Source organism: Mobula hypostoma, chromosome 9 (assembly GCF_963921235.1).
Source record: "Mobula hypostoma chromosome 9, sMobHyp1.1, whole genome shotgun sequence".
In the NCBI taxonomy this organism is placed as follows: domain Eukaryota; kingdom Metazoa; phylum Chordata; class Chondrichthyes; order Myliobatiformes; family Myliobatidae; genus Mobula; species Mobula hypostoma.
The window spans coordinates 32,427,004-32,447,908 of NC_086105.1; the positions used below are offsets into that span (position 1 = coordinate 32,427,004).

At 44.4% G+C, this 20,905-nt stretch overlaps 1 protein-coding gene across 2 annotated transcripts in view; it reads right to left on the reverse strand.

Moving 5' to 3' along the window:
* zgc:136858 (uncharacterized protein LOC678543 homolog) overlaps window positions 1-19,581 on the reverse strand; it is a 59,847-nt gene extending 40,266 nt beyond the window's left edge. Inside the window, exons 1-5 of one of the 2 annotated variants that reach the window (XM_063059668.1) lie at window positions 19,498-19,581; window positions 14,889-14,986; window positions 12,542-12,656; window positions 6,228-6,402; window positions 1,167-1,278 (exon numbers count right to left, since the gene is read on the reverse strand). In XM_063059668.1, the coding sequence (XP_062915738.1) occupies window positions 1,167-1,278; window positions 6,228-6,402; window positions 12,542-12,656; window positions 14,889-14,967 (481 nt within the window). In that variant the 5' untranslated portion in view covers window positions 14,968-14,986; window positions 19,498-19,581. The other variant, XM_063059667.1, reaches the window with a different exon arrangement.
* Window positions 19,582-20,905: the final 1,324 nt, after the last annotated feature.

The following is a 20,905-nucleotide window of genomic DNA, read 5'->3' on the forward strand; positions in this document are numbered from 1 at the left end:
TTCCTCCGGAGGATGGAAAGTTTCGCAAGTTATTTCTATCTCAAACACATGGTTGTATAAGAGATCTGGACCATTAATCTGAAATGATGGTGTTATAAGCTCTTCTGGGCTGAGTAATTCAGTGTTGCAGTAATTTCTTCTGGACTGCATGTATCAGCACAGTAATACTCTCAACAGGATTGTGAATATCGATAATAAAACATGCTTCCCTGGCTACAGTATCTCACCACATTGAATGGATTTGTAATGTAGTACACCACACAATTTATCATTTTGATACTTTGATGTGCTATCACAAAGTTAACTGACACTAGGATATCCTCCCCTCACCCCACCTTCTTACTCTTCCTTCCCTTGAAGAAGGGCCTTGGCCCGAAATGTCGACAGGTTACTCTCTTCCAATATGCTGCTAGACTTGCTGAGCTCCTCCAGCATTTTGTGTGTGTTGCTTTGGATTCCAGCATCTGTAGATTTTCTTGTGTCCGGGATATTTCCCCTGGATTGAGGGCATTGATACTGTAATGTATCCCCTCAGAGAACATGAATACTATAACACTTCCTTCCAGAGAAAATTTACTGTGATATTCCCTGCTGGGTTCATATCAGATTGAAGATATTCAATTCTACAATACCCTTTGCATGAACTATACGGACAGTTAAAACTACCTTTGAGTTTTACCGGACTATAATGCACACTCCCAAACAGAGTAAGGTCACACTCTCTCCTGGACTGAGTAGACTGAAATGGCCCTTTCGTGGTGGTCAGTGGGGAGAGCGACACACTGAGATGCTGGGTAGTTTGAAATCATAAAAGGAGGGTGAGGGATGATTGATGAGAGGTGGAATTGGAGTGAACTGTTGGAGATCCATGTAAGAGTGGATTAGTCCTATAACAACCTCTCGCAGGTTGCCTGTAATAGCACTGTACCATTATGGTAACACCTATCTCTACCTAGGTGAGTTCCACCTGACTAGAATGTCACCATGAACGTTTTATATACGCACAAAGACATCGTTATTCTCTGACTGAGAAGCTAGACAGTCATTGTCCTTAACATTCTTTAATGAAGAGACTGCTGTAGGCCGGCTCTGTCATTATATTAATGAAACTTGCTTTGTGATGTAACAAACGTTTGTTCTGGTCTTGGATCTTACAAATCTCTTACTGTTTTGTCCTTCCCGATGGACGCCTCCGATGCCCCCAGTCACAAGCAGAGGAATGCCAGCTTTGTGTGCTGCTATTATGGAGACTGAAACGGTGGTACCACCAGATAAGCCCTGAGAGAAAATATCCAGCAAAGCAAGTCCGTGAACATCCTCTTTGCTAAATGTTTAAAAAGTCCAAAACATCATGAGATACAAACACCAAAATATTCTGTAAAATAAAAGTGCTTGGAACAAGATTCCTGCTATTTGTATAGCTTCTTAACTTTTAATTATCTACCCTCAGCTTATCAGAATAAAAACTGGCTTCCTTGATGCTTTTTTAACCAGGCCCTGAAACTGATTATTTGAGAGGGAAGACTCGGCTTCAATTGGATTGACAAATTTGAATGTGGGATAAGAGAATATCACAGAACAAAACCCATTTGCTAATGAGTGAGTACGGCTGGAGGTGAAAGCACAAGATAATGCACAGTGGGCAGATCAGTTAGTGAGGGCTGTTTTAACCATCTGGGCTGGAGATTGGAGAATTAATGAATAAAAATACTGGCAAAAGAAAACTCTTAAGTAAAAGAGTAAGTGACTGTGTAATATGGTTTGGAGAGATCTATTAGTATCTTTTGAGGAACAACCCCTGGAAAAAGCATCCATGATTTTCTCTTGTTTCATGGGTAGAGCATGTTTGGACAATCAGATATTATATCTGTTTACAGTATATGCAGCTGATTGACTTAAATTTGTTTTTTTTTTAACCCAGCACAAGTTGAATGAACAAAGCTGTTCTGAAACGTATAATGATGAATCAAAGGTTAGCAAAATGGGGCTGTTAGGATGGAGGGATAATTAGGCCCAGTTTTTCAGGCTTTTTGGCTTTCATTGTGCTTTTTCCATGAAGTAAAGGACTTGCTCTGTATTTAAGGTTTAAAACTATTTACAAAGCAAGGGTTCGTGGCTGCAGCTCTTCAATTTTTGGGTGTATTTAAAGCTGAAAGGCCCTGCCTGAGTTAGACTAGATGCAGTGTCAATGTAGGCAGGTTAACCAGATGCATCCGCATGAAGTTTTAGAAAGATACATAAACGTCCAGGAGATTGAAATAGCACTAGGAAACAGTGAAAGCGAGAGAAACTAATGGCAGGCGAAGGAGGTTTAGAGCAAGCATGTAACTGTTGGAAAATTGTGAATAATGTGTCTGAGCAGCAGGCAGAAATAGTCACATGAAACTATGAGATTGTGCTATTACAATGAACTGGTACACGTAAGAGGAAGAAACTATCCGAAACGATGTGGCCATCACCAGTGGCCTGGACTGTTACTACACCAGCCACATAAAACCGTGGCTGCTCTGACAAACCATATATATATGTTGTAACTGGGTTACCTGCCTGGACACGCCCCTCTGCTGACTGCTCCTGTGGCTCCTCCCACAGACCCCTGAATAAAGGCGATTGTGCCATTGCTCCTCTCTCAGTCCAGGGCAGACTCTCAGCAAGGACGAGACCCATTTTACTGTTAATAAAAGCCTTTCAGTATTTACTCTACTTCCAGTCTTTTGGAGTAATTGATAGTGCATCAGCTGCAACCACACATCACCCTGCAGTGATTATTTCATCTCCTGAATAGTTCTTCTGCCACTTATGGTAGGAGTGTGATGGGACTCTACATTTACCTGGATGACTGTGGATCCAAGAACACTCCATAAGGTTGACATCCTAGAGAATACAGGCCTCTCGACTGGGGTGGAGAGGAGAGGAAGGGTTGGTTTGTAAACACGAGCTCTTACAAATGGGAGGACAGGCTGAGAGGCCTACTAAAAAGTCATGTTTGTGCTTTGATTTATAAACAGATGGAGTGCAAAAGCAACAAAGCAGGAATAAATTTCATTTAAAATGTCGATTACAGTTTAGCTGAAGTATTACAGCAAATTTTGAACATCACACTTTAGCAAAGATATCAAGGTTTAGGCTTAGGAGAGAGGTTTACAGGGAAGTTACTGAAGAGATTTGCTATGAACCTATGAATGAAAGAGTGCTGTGTTGTGGCAAAAATGAAGAAGTTGGCATTGTTCCCTGGTCATTCTCCGTACAACAGTGAAAATTGAGAGATTTAGTAGAGTTCTCCAAAATATTAAATGGTAAATGAGTCTTTATATTCCTGTTAAGTTGAAAGGAAAGGTTAAAAGTTTGAGAGAGCCATGGTTTTCAAGGGATGTTGGAAACTTGGATCGGAAAAAGAGAGAGATCTACAATAAATATAGGTAGCTTGGAGTAAATGAGGTGCTCGAAGAATATAAAGAATATAAAAAGAATCTTAAGAAAGAAATTAGAAAAGCTAAAAGAAGATATGAGGTTGCTTTGGCAAGTAAAATGAAAATAAATCCGAAGGGTTTCTACAGTTATATTAATAGCAAAAGGATAGTGAGGGATAAAATTGGTCCCTTAGAGAATCAGAGTGGACAGCTATGTGCGGAGCCAAAAGAAATAGGGCAGATTTTGAACAATTTCTTTTCTGCGGTGTTCACTAAGGAGAAGGATATTGAATTGTGTAAGGTAAGGGAAACAAGTAGGGTAGTTATGGAAACTATGATGATTAAAGAAGAGGAAGTACTGGCGCTTTTAAGGAATATAAAAGTGGATAAGTCTCCGGGTCCAGGACCTTGAGGGAAGTTAGTGTAGAAATAGCAGGGGGTCTGACGGAAATATTTCGCATGTCATTAGAAACAGGGATGGTGCTGGAGGATTGGCGTATTGCTCATGTTGTTCCATTGTTTAAAAAGGGTTCTAAGAGTAAACCTAGCAATTATCGGCCTGTGAGTTTGACGTCAGTGGTGGGTAAATTGATGGAAAGTATTCTTAGAGATGGTATATGTAATTATCTGAATAGACAGGGTCTGATTAGGAACAGTCAACATGGATTTGTGCGTGGAAGGTCATTTTTGACAAATCTTATTGAATTTTTTGAAGAGGTTACTAGGAAAATTGATGAGGGTAAAGCGGTGGATGTTGTCTATATGGACTTCAGTAAGGCCTTTGACAAGGTTCCACACAGAAGGTTAGTTAGGAAGGTTCAATCATTAGGTATTAATATTGAAGTAGTAAAATGGATTCAGCAGTGGCTGGATGGGAGACACCAGATAGTAGTGGTGGATAACTGTTTGTCAGGTTGGAGACCGGTGACTACTGGTGTGCCTCAGGGATCTGTACTGGGTCCAGTGTTGTTTGTCATATACGTTAATGATCTGGATGATGGGGAGATAAATTGGATTAGTAAGTATGCAGATGATACTAAGATAGGTGGTGTTGTGGATAATGAAGTAGGTTTTCAAAGCTTGCAGAGAGATTTAGGCCAGTTAGAAGAGTGGGCTGAAAGATGGCAGATGGAGTTTAATGGTGATAAGTGTGAGGTGATACATTTTGGTAGGACTAATCAAAATAGGACATAGATGGTAAATGGTAGGGCATTGAGGAATGCAGTAGAACAGAGTGATCTAGGAATAATGGTGCATAGTTCCCTGAAGGTGGAATCTCATGTGGATAGGGTGGTGCAAAAAGCTTTTGGTATACTGGCCTTTATAAATCAGAGCATTGAGTATAGGAGTTGGGATGTAATGTTAAAATTGTGCAAGGCATTGGTAAGGCCAAATTTGGAGTATTGTATACAGTTCTGGTCACTGAATTATACGAAAGATGTCAACAAAATAGAGAGAGGACAGAGGAGATTTACTAGAATGTTACCTGGGTTTCATCACCTAAGTTACAGAGAAAGGTTGAACAAGCTGGGTTTTTATTCTTTGGAGTGTAGAAGACTGAGGGGGGACGATAGGGGTATTTAAAATTATGAGGGGGATAGATAGAGTTGATATGGATAGGCTTTTTCCATTGAGAGTAGGGGAGATTCAAACAAGAGGACATGAGTTGAGAGTTAAAGGGCAAAAGTTTAGGGGTAACACGAGGGGGAACTTCTTTACTCAGGGAGTGGTAGCTGTGTGGAATGAGCTTCCAGTAGAAGTGGTAGAGGCAGGTTCGATTTTGTGATTAAAAAAAAAATTGGATAGGTATATGAACAGGAAAGGAACGGAGGGTTATGGGCTGAGTGCAGGTAGATGGGACCAGGTGAGAGTAAGCGTTCGGCATGGACTAGAAGGGCCGAGATGGCCTGTTTCTGTGCTGTAATTGTTACTGGTTAAACATATTCTCTCAAAAAGGTATCAACCAGGATGTGAGACGCCTCCATCAGTTAGGTCGACCATGGATGTTGCATTTTAGTTGTCCAGATATGCAAGTCTGGGCAGCACCATATAGGGAACAAGCTGTTGCCATGTAGCAAGCTTCCCTTATGTGGTTATATGGTTAACCGAGGGAACCTGTTTCCAAGAGTCAGTGAACAGAGGACACAAAATTAAGGGACATGAGAAAAGAACCAAAGAAATGCCTTGGCCCCTCATTACAAATTTCACCTTCTTCCCTCACCCCAATTTTCCTGCCCCACCCCTTAATTTATTTAATTAGCAGAACTTAACTTCCATTCACTGTCTGGATTCCTATTCTAGGGACATTACCATTACATAAACGACTCAGATAAATGCAAGATTCTCTGGTCATAAAACATCTAAAAAATTAATCAAACCATTGAAGAAGCTATATTCAAAAGCACCACGTTTGAGGAAAATACACCATGTTGCTTTTCGAAAACTATTTCTTAGGCCATCATGCATCCTAGATTATTTTGGTGGCAGCATTTTATTTCACATATGTATTGAAAGAGAACTCAAAGCTATCAACAAAAAATTAACATCATTTTGTAATTCTTTGTGTCAAACTCTAAACGCTAACTGGGCGCAAAGAAGGATGGAAGTCAGTTGGCCCTTAGGGTCATGCTGATCCTGGCAAAACGTCTTCCCAATTCCCTGCTTCTCCCTTGTGGCTGTCACCTTCTTCCTTCCCCTTCCTGAGCTGGGGCCCAATAATCTAATAACCCCTTTTTAAAAAAAAATCTTCTACCACCAGTTTTTACATGTGGTGGTAATTACTGCGAAGAAATTACACAGAATTTAACTCGCTCTCACCTTGCTAAGAACATATGGGAGATCTCTGCGCGACACTTTCAGTGTTTCCTTGCTTTCAGCCAGGTGCTCCAGCTGGCTCTCTGCCAGCCCCACATGCACCTTCCCCTCGATGATGCCAATCGTCGCAGGGACTGCATTGTGCTCTTTTACTATCTGTTCGACCTCCCTAGCGCAACTGAAACAAATCAGAGAAACCTTGGATCAAACCATGGCTCGTGTTTATCTCAAGGAAGCAGCACCAGGACACGGAAGGGTTTCCAAACCTCTGTACCAGCTCTTCAGACACAAGTCAGGGTCAGGATGGGACAGCTGGCGTTAGATACGACTTGTGCCCTTCACTCCGTCACACAGCACCCTCTCACGTGGCACAAAGTAGGCCCAGAATACAAAGAAGATCGATATGGTTTCCAATGCAGCCTCCCAGCTTTTGTGCCCGGTCCAAAGCACATTTTGATTAGAACTAAATGAGGTTTCTTTCCTTGTTTGAACCGTACATACCTTCTCAGCATCTTTATTTAACCAAATGATTTAACTTACATTGTTACGTACCCCGTAACTGGGTTGCCAAACCAGTAGAAATGGATCACTCAGTTGGAGTCTGGATTACTAGAACTAAGAAAGTTTTATTAAAGAAACAAGCAACGCAGTACTCTAATCAAAAGGATAATAAATGCAACAGTTCAGCAATGATAAACACACATGTACACAGAATTAGGATAACAGGATCAATCAAGCTCTATCGTCGTCTAGGGGTAAATGACCAGTTTCAAAGTGACGCAAAGTTCAGTGCAATTGAGTTCAGTTCAGTTCACCGGAATCACTGCCGTGGGAGATGGACAGTGGGGGGAGGGAGAGAGAGAGCAAAACGAATGAATATTCAAACGGCTTCCACACAGACCTTCGATATTCTTTGCAGTCAGCTTTCGGGCGAGCCCTTTGTGATGTCTTCTGAGGTCACCGACCGTGACCCCTCCGTTTCCAGATACGATCCTTTCTCTGCGGTGAACCTGGCACCCAGGCAAGGGCGGACACACACACCAGGTTCCCGCTGATCGTGCCTTTCCACCCTGTGCGTCTATGGCTTGGTCCCGCGACCAGCCCTCTAAAACTTCCCACCGACTTATGGGAGGCGCACCGCTTCCAGGGTCTCGTTACCTCGGGGTGTCGTGTGTGTCTTCCCTTAGCGAACCTGTCCCTTTTTATCCCCCTGCTGGGGTATCGCCTGTCCATCACTTCAAACAGTTCAGGGTTCAAAGGGGGAGCCGATCTTGACAGCTCTCCTTCCGTTAAACTCTCCCGTCCCTTCATTAACATCTCCAAATGCTGCTCCATTGTTTTCCTTATCTCTCTTTCTCCTGAAGACAGGTGGCAGACCAACTGCTGATCCCACTGGTGCCAGCACAGGACAGCTAACATCTTAATCTATGTGTATTCTCGTCACACCTCCCACCTTTAAGGATTTTTACCGGGGTAAAAATTACAAACATGAATACATTATTTGATACACACAAATATACATCTTTATCAGCTATTTGGCTAATACAGCGAATTTTAAGTTGTCAACACCTGACAGACAGTCAGCCATCACATTTTCTGTTCCTTTCATATGTGTTATTAATAATCCCTTAGACCAGGCTCCAACTTAGCAAACTTCATAGTGGCCAAAAACACTGATGAATTGCGATCAGTGTAACCTCTCATTGGGTTTCGTCCCAGACCACAATAACAAGGGTCGTCCCATTCCGACTTAGTTTCCTCTCACAAGGGCTTAGTAGGAGGGGGAGGGGTAGTAACCGCAGAGTTATTGCAAAACTTCCTACAGTACCCCACCATCTCCAAGAGCCTTCTGAGGGTCCTCTTGTCTGTCGGGGTTGGGATGTCAGAGATAGCCCGCACCTTAGCTTGCATCGCTGCCAGCTGCCCGTGTCACCACAATTCCCAGATAAGTGACCTTCGTGTGGCCAAACTCATTTTTTTCAAGGTTCACTATCAAGCTGGCTTCAGACAGCCGTATTACATCACCGATACACACCTCTGTGTTCGTCAGCCCGTTCGTCACTGAATTACTCATTCTATAGGGATGTTGCTCACTAGGCTGACCTAGCATAACAAACACCACCCAGCGTCCCTGTCCTTTGCATCGCCTCAGGACAATCAAACACACGTGTGCGAGTCGTTTAATTACTTCTCCTAAAGAGTCACTTTGTTCGGGGATTAAGGGAGAGACCTTATCAGCAGAGCTGGCCAAAACAATAGCCTTCTCCCATCTGGTCAGTACCATACTCATCTTTTCAAAATGGTTTTCTTCTCTTATCAGGGGGCCCCTAGCTTCATTGATTTCTGCGCTAACACCGACTAGGTTTGTTAGCATATCAAAAGCCTGTGACCGTCTCAGTTCGCGTCTGCCATAATCAATAATATCCTTCCTCCTGTGCAGCTGGTAAACCTCTTTCATGATTCCACCAACTGTTTCCTCCAGCACCGCAAAATGTCCACCGGGGGGGTACCTTGTGGGCCAGGTTAAAAATCTTATCCCCATAACTCTTTTGCACCACCCCCCATTCCTCATCTGCGGGTACGGTACTTGGTTTCCCTTTCTTCCTTAGCACTTCCTCCTCCACACAATAGCCTACTGGTTCCCTTTTTAATTCTGCGTCAGAGAGAGCTGTCTCCGCCAAAACCATCAGCCCCTCGTCTCGCTCCTGCGCCTGCACAAATTCCTTCCTGGCTAAGGCTAAGTCTGTCTCAGCTCCCTCACTACCTCTTGTTTCACTACACTCCTTCTTTTCACTTTCTACCCCCTTCTTGTACAAGGCTGGCAGAAACGTCTCAGCTAAATTTACTTCGGCAGTCCTGGGATGAAACTGTGAGTCCATGGGTGGGGCCTCAATGCTGGCAGGCTGACCTGTCAATCTCACGGCTGGGAACACGATTCCCCCGGTGAGGTCATTACCGAGCAAGACTTCCACGCCTTTCATCGGTAATTTGGGCCTCACCCTGATCATGACTAGTCCAGAGACCAAGTTGCTTTGTAGGTGTATCTGGTGCAAAGGGACTGCCTCTGTCCCTCCCCCAATACCTTTGACCTTGACCTCCCCAGTCTGGGTCTCTGAGCTAAACTCTAATACACTCTTCAATATCAATGACTGACACACTCCCGTGTCTCTCCAGATCCGCACTGGAACTGGGTTTAATCCCTCCTTCACTGACACCAATCTGGCCGAGATAAACCTCTCGCGCCCTTCCTGAACTTTGGCAGACCTGTCCTCTCCTAGCGGTTCGTTTACCAGCTCGATATAGCCAGTCAAAATCGCCGTTTTTCCTTTCCCCGTCTCCTTCTTTGGGGCAAAGCACCTGGACGCAAAGTGTCCGACTTTCCCACAATTATAACAGACGACCCCAGGAGACTTCCTACCAGACTGCTCCCGGTCTACCTTATCCTTCTCACTAGTCCCCGGCTTACTTTCTGATTTTTCTGGCGGACTCTCCCCGCCGTCCTGACTACCCTTCTGGTAGCCTTTACTCAGGGCAAACTTCATTTTATGCGTCAACGCATACTCATCCGCTAACTTAGCAGTTGCGGCTAACGTGGCTGCCTCTTTCTCATCTAGGTAGGGTCTCATACCCTCAGGGACACAACCTTTAAACTGCTCAATCAGGATCAGCTGTAGCAGTCTGTCATAATCCCCCTCTATCCCCTTCGATGCGCACCAACGCTTACAATATGTCTGCATCTCACGGGAAAACTCTAAATACGTGTGGTCCCACTGCTTCCTCGCATTCCGGAACCTCTGCCGGTATGCCTCCGGGACCAACTCATAAATCCTGAGGATGGCCTCTTTCACCACCTCATACCTCTGGGCATCTTCCGCGGACAAAGCTGAGTAAGCTTGTTGGGCTTTCCCTTTCAGTACACTCTGAAGCAAAACAGCCCACTTATCCCTCGGCTAGTCCTGACTTGTAGCAACTTTTTCGAAATGGAGAAAGTACCGATCCACATCGGTATCGTCAAATGGGGGAACCAGCCTAACCTCCTGGGTCGCCCGGAACCCTCCACCTTGGTTCGGCACGGGCCCCTGCTCTGCCCTTATCTTTAACTTCTCCAGCTCAAATTCCCTTTCCCTCTGTTTCTCCTCTCGCTCCAACTGTCTCTCTCTCTCTCTCTCTCCTGCCTTTCTAACTGCTTCTCTTCGTGTTCTAACTGCCGTACCCGGAACTCGTGCTCGAGTCTCAGTTTTTCAAGCTGTACCTGTACCGTGTCTCCAGCAGGTTTTTCAATAGACATCACCTCCAGCTCCCCTTGGGGAAACACACCTTTAGATACATAGTGCTCTACGATAGCTCTGTGTATCTCCTCTCTCCTCATTGTCGACTTCCCCTTAGCAAGATTCAATCGTTTGGCCACAGCTACCAATTCCGATTTCCTGGCATCCTCTAATGCCTCCAAGGTCGGCGCCTTTATAAATTCCTCAACCTCCATTTCTGCTGTTTGTCTTTTCTTTCTTTCAGGAATTTTAACCCAATCAATTTACTCCGTCCAAAATTTAGCATTCAAAATCGCGGACGAGAACCCCACTTATGTTACGTACCCTATAACTGGGTTGCCAAACCAGCAGAAATGGATCACTCAGTTGGACTCTGGATTACTAGAACTAAGAAAGTTTTATTAAAGAAACAAGCAACACAGTACTCTAATCAAAAGGATAATAAATGCAACAGTTCAGCAATGATAAACACACATGTACACAGAATTAGGATAACAGGATCAATCAAGCTCTATCGTCGTCTAGGGGTAAATGACCAGTTTCAAAGTGACGCAAAGTTCAGTGCAATTGAGTTCAGTTCAGTTCACCGGAATCACTGCCGTGGGAGATGGACAGTGGGGGGAGGGAGAGAGAGAGCAAAACGAATGAATATTCAAACGGCTTCCACACAGACCTTCGATATTCTTTGCAGTCAGCTTTCGGGCGAGCCCTTTGTGATGTCTTCTGAGGTCACCGACCGTGACCCCTCCGTTTCCAGATACGATCCTTTCTCTGCGGTGAACCTGGCACCCAGGCAAGGGCGGACACACACACCAGGTTCCCGCTGATCGTGCCTTTCCACCCTGTGCGTCTATGGCTTGGTCCCGCGACCAGCCCTCCAAAACTTCCCACCGACTTATGGGAGGCGCACCGCTTCCAGGGTCTCGTTACCTCGGGGTGTCGTGTGTGTCTTCCCTTAGCGAACCTGTCCCTTTTTATCCCCCTGCTGGGGTATCGCCTGTCCATCACTTCAAACAGTTCAGGGTTCAAAGGGGGAGCCGATCTTGACAGCTCTCCTTCCGTTAAACTCTCCCGTCCCTTCATTAACATCTCCAAATGCTGCTCCATTGTTTTCCTTATCTCTCTTTCTCCTGAAGACAGGTGGCAGACCAACTGCTGATCCCACTGGTGCCAGCACAGGACAGCTAACATCTTAATCTATGTGTATTCTCGTCACAACATAATTATATATTTATTTCTGGAGTAACTCAGTGAGTTGAGCACCATCTGTGTGAGAAAGGAATTGTCGATATGCGAGTCAAAATCCTGCATCGAGACTGAGACAGGAGAGGAGTGACAGCCAGTGTAGTATACAGAGGAGACAGGAAGAGATGACACAGGGGCCACAGGTAACTGATGGACTGAGGATGGCTGAAGGATAACAGCCAGACGGATGATAGGTGGAGGCAGACAAAACAGAAGGTAGATGGAGCCATGTGGCAGCAGGAGATTACTTTTGGAACTAATTGTAATGTTGATTATACCTATTTCAATGGCCAATGTTTCATAATCTTTATACTGAATATAATGAAACATTAATTTTTGTACAATGGGATTGGTGAAATATTCTACTTTGAATTATCACCTCTTCTTCTCAGATGTGGATGATGAGATTGTGATGTTGTGAGCTTGTTGGTGACAACTTTAGAACTTCTGCAAGGATATTATTGGTTACAACTGGCGCCACTGAATTATGATGATTGATTGACATCTACTACGATTTTATCAGATAGGATTTCCCAAAATTTCTACTGGTGAATTTGCAATTACATTCTGTAAATCATTATTTCTCGTGATCTTAACCCAGCTCAGTACCTCTTCCAATCAATACATCTTATAAATGTTACATCCCTGTGTTCATATTTCACAATGAGCTAACTTGATTCTTGCATATTTGGCTTTCCTAGATAGAGGATTCTTTTTGCAGAAGAATACGTGTTATATTACAATCCGAGCACTAGTGTCCATCCCAGATACCTCAAGTCCAATCGCTCCTCCTAGTCCACTTACTTCAGGTTCTGAGGATACGGCATGCCATGTGTGACGATTGTGCTTTCCAAAGCCACTACAGCCTTCTGACTGGCAATTGCTTTTGATACTTCTGGGTGGACCTTAAGAAGTCCATCTGCAAAAGCGAACCTCAAACATTATTTTCATAATTCACAATGTTTTATTCAGTGTCATTTCCAAGTTTATGCAACAACAGATAGACAATTCCCAAGCCTACAATAATCAGTTCAAGCTCTTGGGAGACGGAGCAAAGTGATCCAAGATGCTCAAATGTTAAACTGAAGAATATTAAAGAGTTAATGGTTGAGAAGGTTCTTCAATATCTGTTTTAGGGGTTCAATGAAGCTAGCCAGATGATGGCCTTTTGCCTCACCAATCCTTTTGCAACAAGTAGTTGGGTCCCATTCTCACACACTATCCTCTTATCTCTGCCAATTACAGTACTTTCTTTCAACTGTCAAACTAATTGTCTTTGAAAGCTCTCTCCCATCATTCATGTAGGAACAAGATCCAGATCATAACCAGTCTCTCTTTAAGAAAAGCTTTGCTTTACAGCTCCCTGTGTCTTTTGCTGTCATTTTGAGTCTAGTCCCTTGGATTATCCACTAATGCGAAAGCTCCTATTTACTCTCCATATGCTCATCCATCACAGCTTTGCACAACTCCATAGGGTGCATAAAACCACTATGTTTTTTTTGAGGAATTAACTCAGAATTGGAGACACCACATTTTAATCAGAACCTCAGACTGGGACCACACCCGCCAGTTTTGAGGAAGCAATACTGAAACAAAAAGGAGATTCCATGTGTTTTACTCAACATTCCGCTGGGAATGTCATGAACTCACTTGTGGTTTGTGAGTTTGAGCACAAACCCCCACAACAGAAAATTGAACTTAAAATGCTTTGGTACATTCAAAAAAATGTCTGAATAAGTTATGTAGACTAAGGGGTATACAAGAGATTAAAGTCTTGTTCACATGATTCAATGAGGTCAATTCCAGGTTATCTATTTAGCAGGGGTGTTCTTGAAAGAAAACGTATTCCCTTTATCTCCAGAATCTATTCTGTATTTTTTTTCCCTGTACATTATTGTAAAAGGAATTTATAACAGCAGACATCCCACCTCTTCCAGAAGTTCTGGGAGTCTCCCACATATTAATAGTGGCTCCCTGATGCCCGCAAATTATATACAATATCACGGAAATCAATTTTTTGACAGCGAGCGAGAGAAAGCAAGAGAGAGCGCGAGAGCAACCACGAGAGAGAGCACGCACGCACGAGAGAGAGGGAGCAAGAGAGAAAGCAAGCAAGAGCGCACGAGCGACCATGAGAGAGAGAGAGAGAGGGCGCGAGCGAGAGTGCGCCATGGCAGAGTGTTCCAAAAAAAAATAAAACATACGTCACCCCAGACTACACTAAAGTGTACCCCTGCCTAATAGGGGTCAAAATAATGACAGTGTTGCTCGCTGCACTGTTTGCAACAGTGACTTTTCTATTGCCCATGGTGGATTAAGACTGTAAAAAACATGTTGAGGTGAGATTACCAGGTGTCATTCGTTCATTAGCATAGCTAACGTTATTTAAACTAGCTGGCTCGCTGCTAAGGAGCTACTCTATTGCAGACATCCCACCTCTCCCGGAAGTCTCCCACAAATTGATGGTGCTATCTCTCTGAAATGAGTTTTTGCAGGATGGGATGTCTGTAACAGGCAGACATGAGAGTGAAAGCACACTCAAACCACACCAGAGTCCAAAATTCCACAGGGAATGGAACTGAATAATACAGTAGCTACAGGTTGCAAAATGCAAACAGCATATTGCACCAGAAAGGGTAATCCTGCTCAGAACTGAGGCAGTGTTCACTGCAACAGAGCTGGAGAGTTTTTACTCTGCTCCTTACCTCTTCACATCATACAGTTTCCTTCAGAAAGCCGTTCCATCTTGAACATATAAAACATGTTTAATTACAATTAGAATTGAGAGAAAAATGACTGTAAGCTACTATGGCAAAAGAAAATTTAAAAGTTTGACTAGTTTACTAAAAGAAATTAGGTCTAAGGGACATAGTCTAGAAATAGAGCAGAAAACAGAGACACTGGGAAAATGGTTTAGAACTTTGTTACATAAAGCACAATTGATGCTGGGTCACTTGCTAACACTTTGTTGCCCAAAACATTGAGTGAAGGGGAAAAGTCAGGTGCAAGGAGTTGTATTACATTCTTCAGTGAATGACAGACAGGTTCAAGTGACTAAGTAGACTTTTCCTGTTCTAGTTTCTTAGATACGGTAAAAGTGATTTCAACAGCAAAAAGAATCATGTGGGGGGGGGGGGAACTGCTAACTAACCATGAAGAAGTCTTCGGGCAATGGCACAGCCCCACCGTATGTAAGCTGCATGTGGGAAAAGAGTTATGCATTTCCACATTCTCCAGTGAAGATAAGTACTGAAGGGAGACACAAAATCAGAACAGTGATAAGTATCTCATTAACTCCTCCCGTCTTTACACAATCCAAAGGACATTGATAGCCTTAGCAGAGGAAGCAGTAGCAGTGATACATCTCTTGCATGCAGCTCAGAATTTATTCACTCTATAATTTTGGATTACACTTCAGCTTTTATGTTGCTAAAACGTTTATGGCAAGAACCAATTTTTGTAACTTCTGGGAATAATCACTAAACCTGATGATTAAATATTATTGATGCTTGGTAAGTTGTTAATTTTAAATGTAATTAGAGATTTAAGCAAAACACTTGAAACATATTTGGCCTGACATCTTGGCTAATAGATTAAAATAGCTTGTGTCAGAGTGATTAAACTATGCCAAATTATCTTGCGATTTTGAGTACTTCATAAAAATATTCACAAGGAGGTTTCTAAATTGGTGAATTGGTTTATTATTGTCACATGCACTGAGGTACAGAGCAATTCATTACAACAGTGTATTGGTGTCGTACATTGTAGAACGGCAACAGTGTGGAAAAAGTGTTCAGTTCAGTGCAGGTAAACAATAAGGTACAAAGGCCATAACCAGGTAGATTGTGAGGTCAATAGTCCAACATATCATGCTAGGGAACTAGTCTTACAACAGCTGGATAGATGCAGTCCTTGAACCTGGTATGTGTCATGGTCCGGTCCGTGAAGTCCGTATTCCGGTTCATGGTCCGGTTCATCGACCCTTGCTCCAGGTTTTCCTGTCTACCCTGTTTCTGTTCTTGTTGAGCTCTAATTGAGGCAGTTGATGCTCGTTGGGGCTGGCTGCATAAATACCTTCAGAGACCAGGGCGTGGCTGCTGGATTGTTCTTGTCCTTACTCCTTGTATCCCTTCCTCTGCCTTCTGTTTCCTTGCCTGAAGACCTTGCCTTGTCTTGCCGGTAACTCTCGCCTCGCCTGAAGTTCTCGTTTCACCTTGCATTGCCTGAAGCCTTGCCTGGTCTTGCTGGTAACTCTCACCTCATCTCGCCTTCAGTCTTGTCCTGGAGCCACCCCGTACCTAGCTCCCTTCCTGTCCCTTGTCTCCGCCGGGTAAGTCAGGCTGTCTTGCCGTTACCCTGCGGCTGATTCTGTCCCTTCCTGTCCCTAGCCTCCATCGGGTAAGCCAGGCCGTATTGCCGTTACCTACGGTTGGTTCTGATCCTTCGTAACCTTTGCCTCCGTCAGGTAAGCCAGGCCGTCTTGCCGTTACCTGCGGTTGGTTCTGTCCCTTCCTGTCCCTTGCCTCCGTCGGGTGGAGAACCGCACCCTGCCCAGGAGAACCGCCTCCTGCTTCCTGCCAAGCCTCGCCTCTAGTCTCTAGCCTCCAGCCTCCTGCCAAGCCTCGACTCAAGTCTCAAGTCTCTAGCCTCTAGCCTCAAGCCTGAAGACTCCAGCCTCCTCCCTCCTGCCAAGCCTCGCCTCTAGTCTCTAGCCTCAAGCCTGAAGACTCCAGCCTCGTCTTACCTGCCAGCCAAGCCTCGTCCTTGCCTAGTTCTGGGGTCCAAGCCAGAGGCAAGACCCAGGTACTGGGTCCTTGTCCAGTCTCTGGCTCAGAGTCCAAGCCCAGGCTCCTAGCTCTCTTGTCCAGTCCTGTTCCGGGTTCCCGGTTTTCGTGTCCATGTCCTTGCCCTCGCCCTCACCCTGCATCCTAGTCCTGTCCCTAGTACTTCAGTGTCTGTGTCTTGCACTTGGGTCTGTTCCCAGCCACCTCCTTATGACAGTATGACTTTTGGGCTTTTGGATCTTCTGTCCCATGGGAGATGGCAGAAGAGGGATTGTTCAGGATGGATGAGGTCTTTGTTGTCTGCATTACTGAGGCAGCAAGAAGTGTAGACAGAGTCCACCAAGGGAGGCTGGTTTAATGACGTGCTGAGCTGAGTTCACAAAGCTGCAGATTCTTGTGGTCATGGGCAGAATAGTTACCAAAACAACCTGTGAAGCTTCTGGATAAGATACTTTCTATGGTTCATCAACAAAAGCTTGTGTTGTCGAAAGGGACATGACAAATTTCTTTAGAGGCACTGGTGATCTTTCCTGGCAGGGCCACCCACATGGTTGGACTAGGAATGGCTTTAGGTGATGTTCACTCCTAGGAGTGCGAAGCTCTCAACCCTCGTGATCTCACCACAGTTGATACAAACAGGAGCACGTGCACTGCTCCCCTTCCTGAGTGACCAGCTCTTTCGTTTTGCCGACATTGAGGGAAAGGTTGTTGTCGAGACTAGACTCTCCATCTCCCTCCTGTACTCTGACTCATCATTACTTGACATATGACCCACTAGAATGGTGTCATCAGAGATCCTGTAGAGGGAGTTAGACCCAAATCTAACCACACCCTGTGAGTGTAGAGGGAGTAGGGGGCTGAGCTGCAGCTTTGGGGGGGGGGAGGGGGGCATTGGTGTTGGGAATAATCATGGGGGAGATGTTGCTGCCAATCCTTACTGACTGCAATCTATGGGTCAGGAAGTCAAGGATCCAGATGCAAAGGGAGGTGCTGAGGTCTGAGATACGTTTGCTTGGAATTACAGCATTGAAAGCAGAGCTGGAGGCAATAATGCAGGTGTCTTTACTGTCCGGATGCTCCAGAGATGAGTGTAAGGCCGGGGAGATGGTGCCTGCTGTAGACATCTTTCAATGCTAGATGAATGATCGTGGATTGAAGTTGTCTGGGAGGCTGAAGTTAATGTGTGCCGTGACCAGTCTCCAAAGCACTTAATAATAATGGATGTCAGAGCCACTGGGCACTTGTCAATAAGGCTTTGGATACTGGATTGATAGCTGTCTTCTTAAAGCAGATGGATAGCTTAGATAGAATCAGGGAGGGTATCTGGCCCCATTCGGACCAGATGCTTTTCATGGGTTCAATCTCTGGAAGACTGATCTTACATCTGCAAAGGTGACTGTAGGTTCAGTTGCATCAGAGGCAGTCCTGGAGGGTGGTGACATTCTAATCCCCTTCTGTTCAGAACATGCATAGGATGTATTAAGTTCATTCAGAAGGGATGTAGGTTTGTTGGTGATGCTGCCTGGCCATTTTGTAGCCTGTTATAGCATGTACCCCTGCCACAACTGACGGCTGGTCTCATCAGTCAACATTTTGGGCCAAGACCCATCTTGGCCTGAAATGCTGAGTCTTTATTCCTTTCCATAGATGCTCGCTGACCTCCCGAGTTCCATAGAACACACAACGTAGGGGGTATTATACTGAATTGGTTATCAGACAGAAAGCAAAAGAGTGACAATAAATGGACCTTCTCTGGTTGGCAGACTTGGCTAGTGGGGAAACACAGGGATCATTTTCTTTGCACTCTACTATTGATGATCTAATTACAGTCATTTAACAATTAGGCTGAAAGAACTAAGTGTCATATTTCTAGGCTTGGTAAAAATATAAAACTACTCAGGTCTACATATAGGGAGGAGGTTGAATCAGCTCTTCAAAGGGATACAGGCAAGTTGAGCAAGGTTGCAATATAAAGTGGGAAAATGTGAAATTATAAACTTGTACTAAGTAGAATATAGGCTGGATGGTGTCACTGTTAAAAGGGACGCAGGTGTCCTGGTACAAAAGTAATCAGAAACCAATATCTAGGTGCAGAGAGTGATTAGGAAGGCAACTGGTGCATTGGTTTTTATTATAGTTATACCAGGTCCTGCTGAAAGTACAACAGTGTGCAATTTTGAACTCCTTACCTAAAAATATACATGTCCTAGAGTGAGTGCGGCCAGATTCACGTGACTGGTTTGCCATAGATGGAAAGATAAGGTACACTCCAGTTTAGACCAATGGGCAAGGTAGTTAGAAATGACTTCTTGTTGAGGGTGGTGAATCATTCAGAACGGGCATCAATACATTTCCATGGTTATCCAGGGACATGGGGGCTAATGGAGGAAAGCAGCAGCATCGAAGGGCCGAATGGCTCTCCCTTGTGTTTGTAAGAGAAGGGAAACTGCAAAAGGTCAATCACCACTGTAGGCAAGATTGGCGCAGCGTATTCCCAAAGTAGCGACGACACCAACGGATAAATAGGATTAATAACGGGTATAGAGGGCAGGAAATTAAACGTTAAGGTGAAATTCACTGTAACCAAATGACAACATCGATTATATCAATAGGGGAGAACTGTGTCCCGGCCCCAGGAGAAAGCCCTAGTCCTGAATGGTACACAGAAACCAGCCGTCAGTCGGGCGCCGAACTGCCTCCCGCTAGTTCACGGCACCACAACGCTCCTGCTGCGGTCCACCGTTACACTCTGTCCTGTTGGAGCAGATCACTCATTTACTAATGATTTTAATATTAACTGTTGCAAAGTCAGCACTCTGCGGGACAAGGCAGGGGTTTCCACGTTCTGCTGATCACCAGTCCGTCAGTGACTCCCTGCCCCGTCCCGGCGGAGTATCCAAGTCTTTTCTTTATCTCGTTTCTAACTTACCTTCCAAAAACGAACTCTAACACACTGGCTTGGCCCACATATCTTACCTTTTTAATGCCTCGGGAAAAATATGTTATGAACTTTGATCGGCCTCGACTGCAGCCCTTTAACCTATCAGATTACGAACTATTCTGAGTGCAGAGTACCCACCCTCCGCTAGATTTACCATCTGCTGAATGTAAGCAAACTCCAATGTTTCTTTTACTTAACCCTTTAAAGACCAATGATTTCGTGGAGAAGGCTGTGGTATTTTCTTGATGTCTTTTGATCCCTGCTGAGACGAGCAGCAGAATTGGGCCATTCGGTACATCGAATCTGCTCCACCATTCGATCATGGCTGATTACTATCTCTTTCAAATCCATTTCCTGTCTTCTCCCCAGAACCTTTCACGCCCTGACGAATCAAAAACCTATCAATCTCCTCTTTAAATATTCTCAATGACTTGGCCTCCACAACCATCCGTGGCAATGAATGAATTCACCACCCTCTGGCTAAAGAAATTCCTTCTCATCACTGTTCAAAATGGATGTCTCTCTATTCTGAGTCTGTGTCCTCTGGTCCTAGACTCCCTCACTATAGGAAGCATCCTCACCACATCCGCTCTATCTAGGTCTTTTAATATTCGATAGGTTTCAACGAGATCCCCTCTCATTCTTGTAAACTCCAGTGAATACAGGTCCAGAGCCATCAAATGCTCCTCAACCGTTAAAACTTTCATTCCTAGAATCATCTTCGTGAACCTCCTCTGGACCCTCTCCAATGCCAGCATGTCTTGTTTGCCTTCTAAAATATGCAAAGTGTCCATTTTGGAAGGACAAGTGAACCAAAGTCAATGCTGCTGCCAGGCCAACATCTTGTGCAGTGAAGCCAATGTTACTCCCAACTGGCTGCATTCGCCAGACGCCAGATGCCTGGAGTAGGGAGCTCTCTTGCGCGAGGAGATTTACAGAAGACAGAAAAATAAGTTGAAAATAGGCCGCTGCTGAAACCTTACTTGGAGAAGCGCAGGATCCCTCTGACTCCTAGAAAACTCTGGCCAATGAAGGAGAATGAATGATGGTATTGTGAAAACCAAAGGCATACAATAGGTGCCTACAGAGACCTGTAGTATGGAGGAAGGCAGAGTGTCCCTTAAACTACTCTCCTAGCCTTCACCTGCTTCAGCGGTCAGAGAACCTGCAGTTCTCAAAATGGACTGAATAGCTCTTCATTGCCCTTTAGGGGAAGTGATGACCCCCTCCTTTTAGACTGTTTTTCATTCTTTCTACTTCTCTTATAATATTAATATCTGTGTACTTATAATGCTACTGTGACACTATAATTTCCTTTGGAATTTATCTGTTAGAGCAGAAGATCCAGATGTTCCTGTTTCCTCCTCCGTCCCAAAGAAGTTCAGGTTAGTCCGTCAATTGGCCTCTGTTAAATTTCTCTGATGTGGGTAGGTCTCAGGAGAA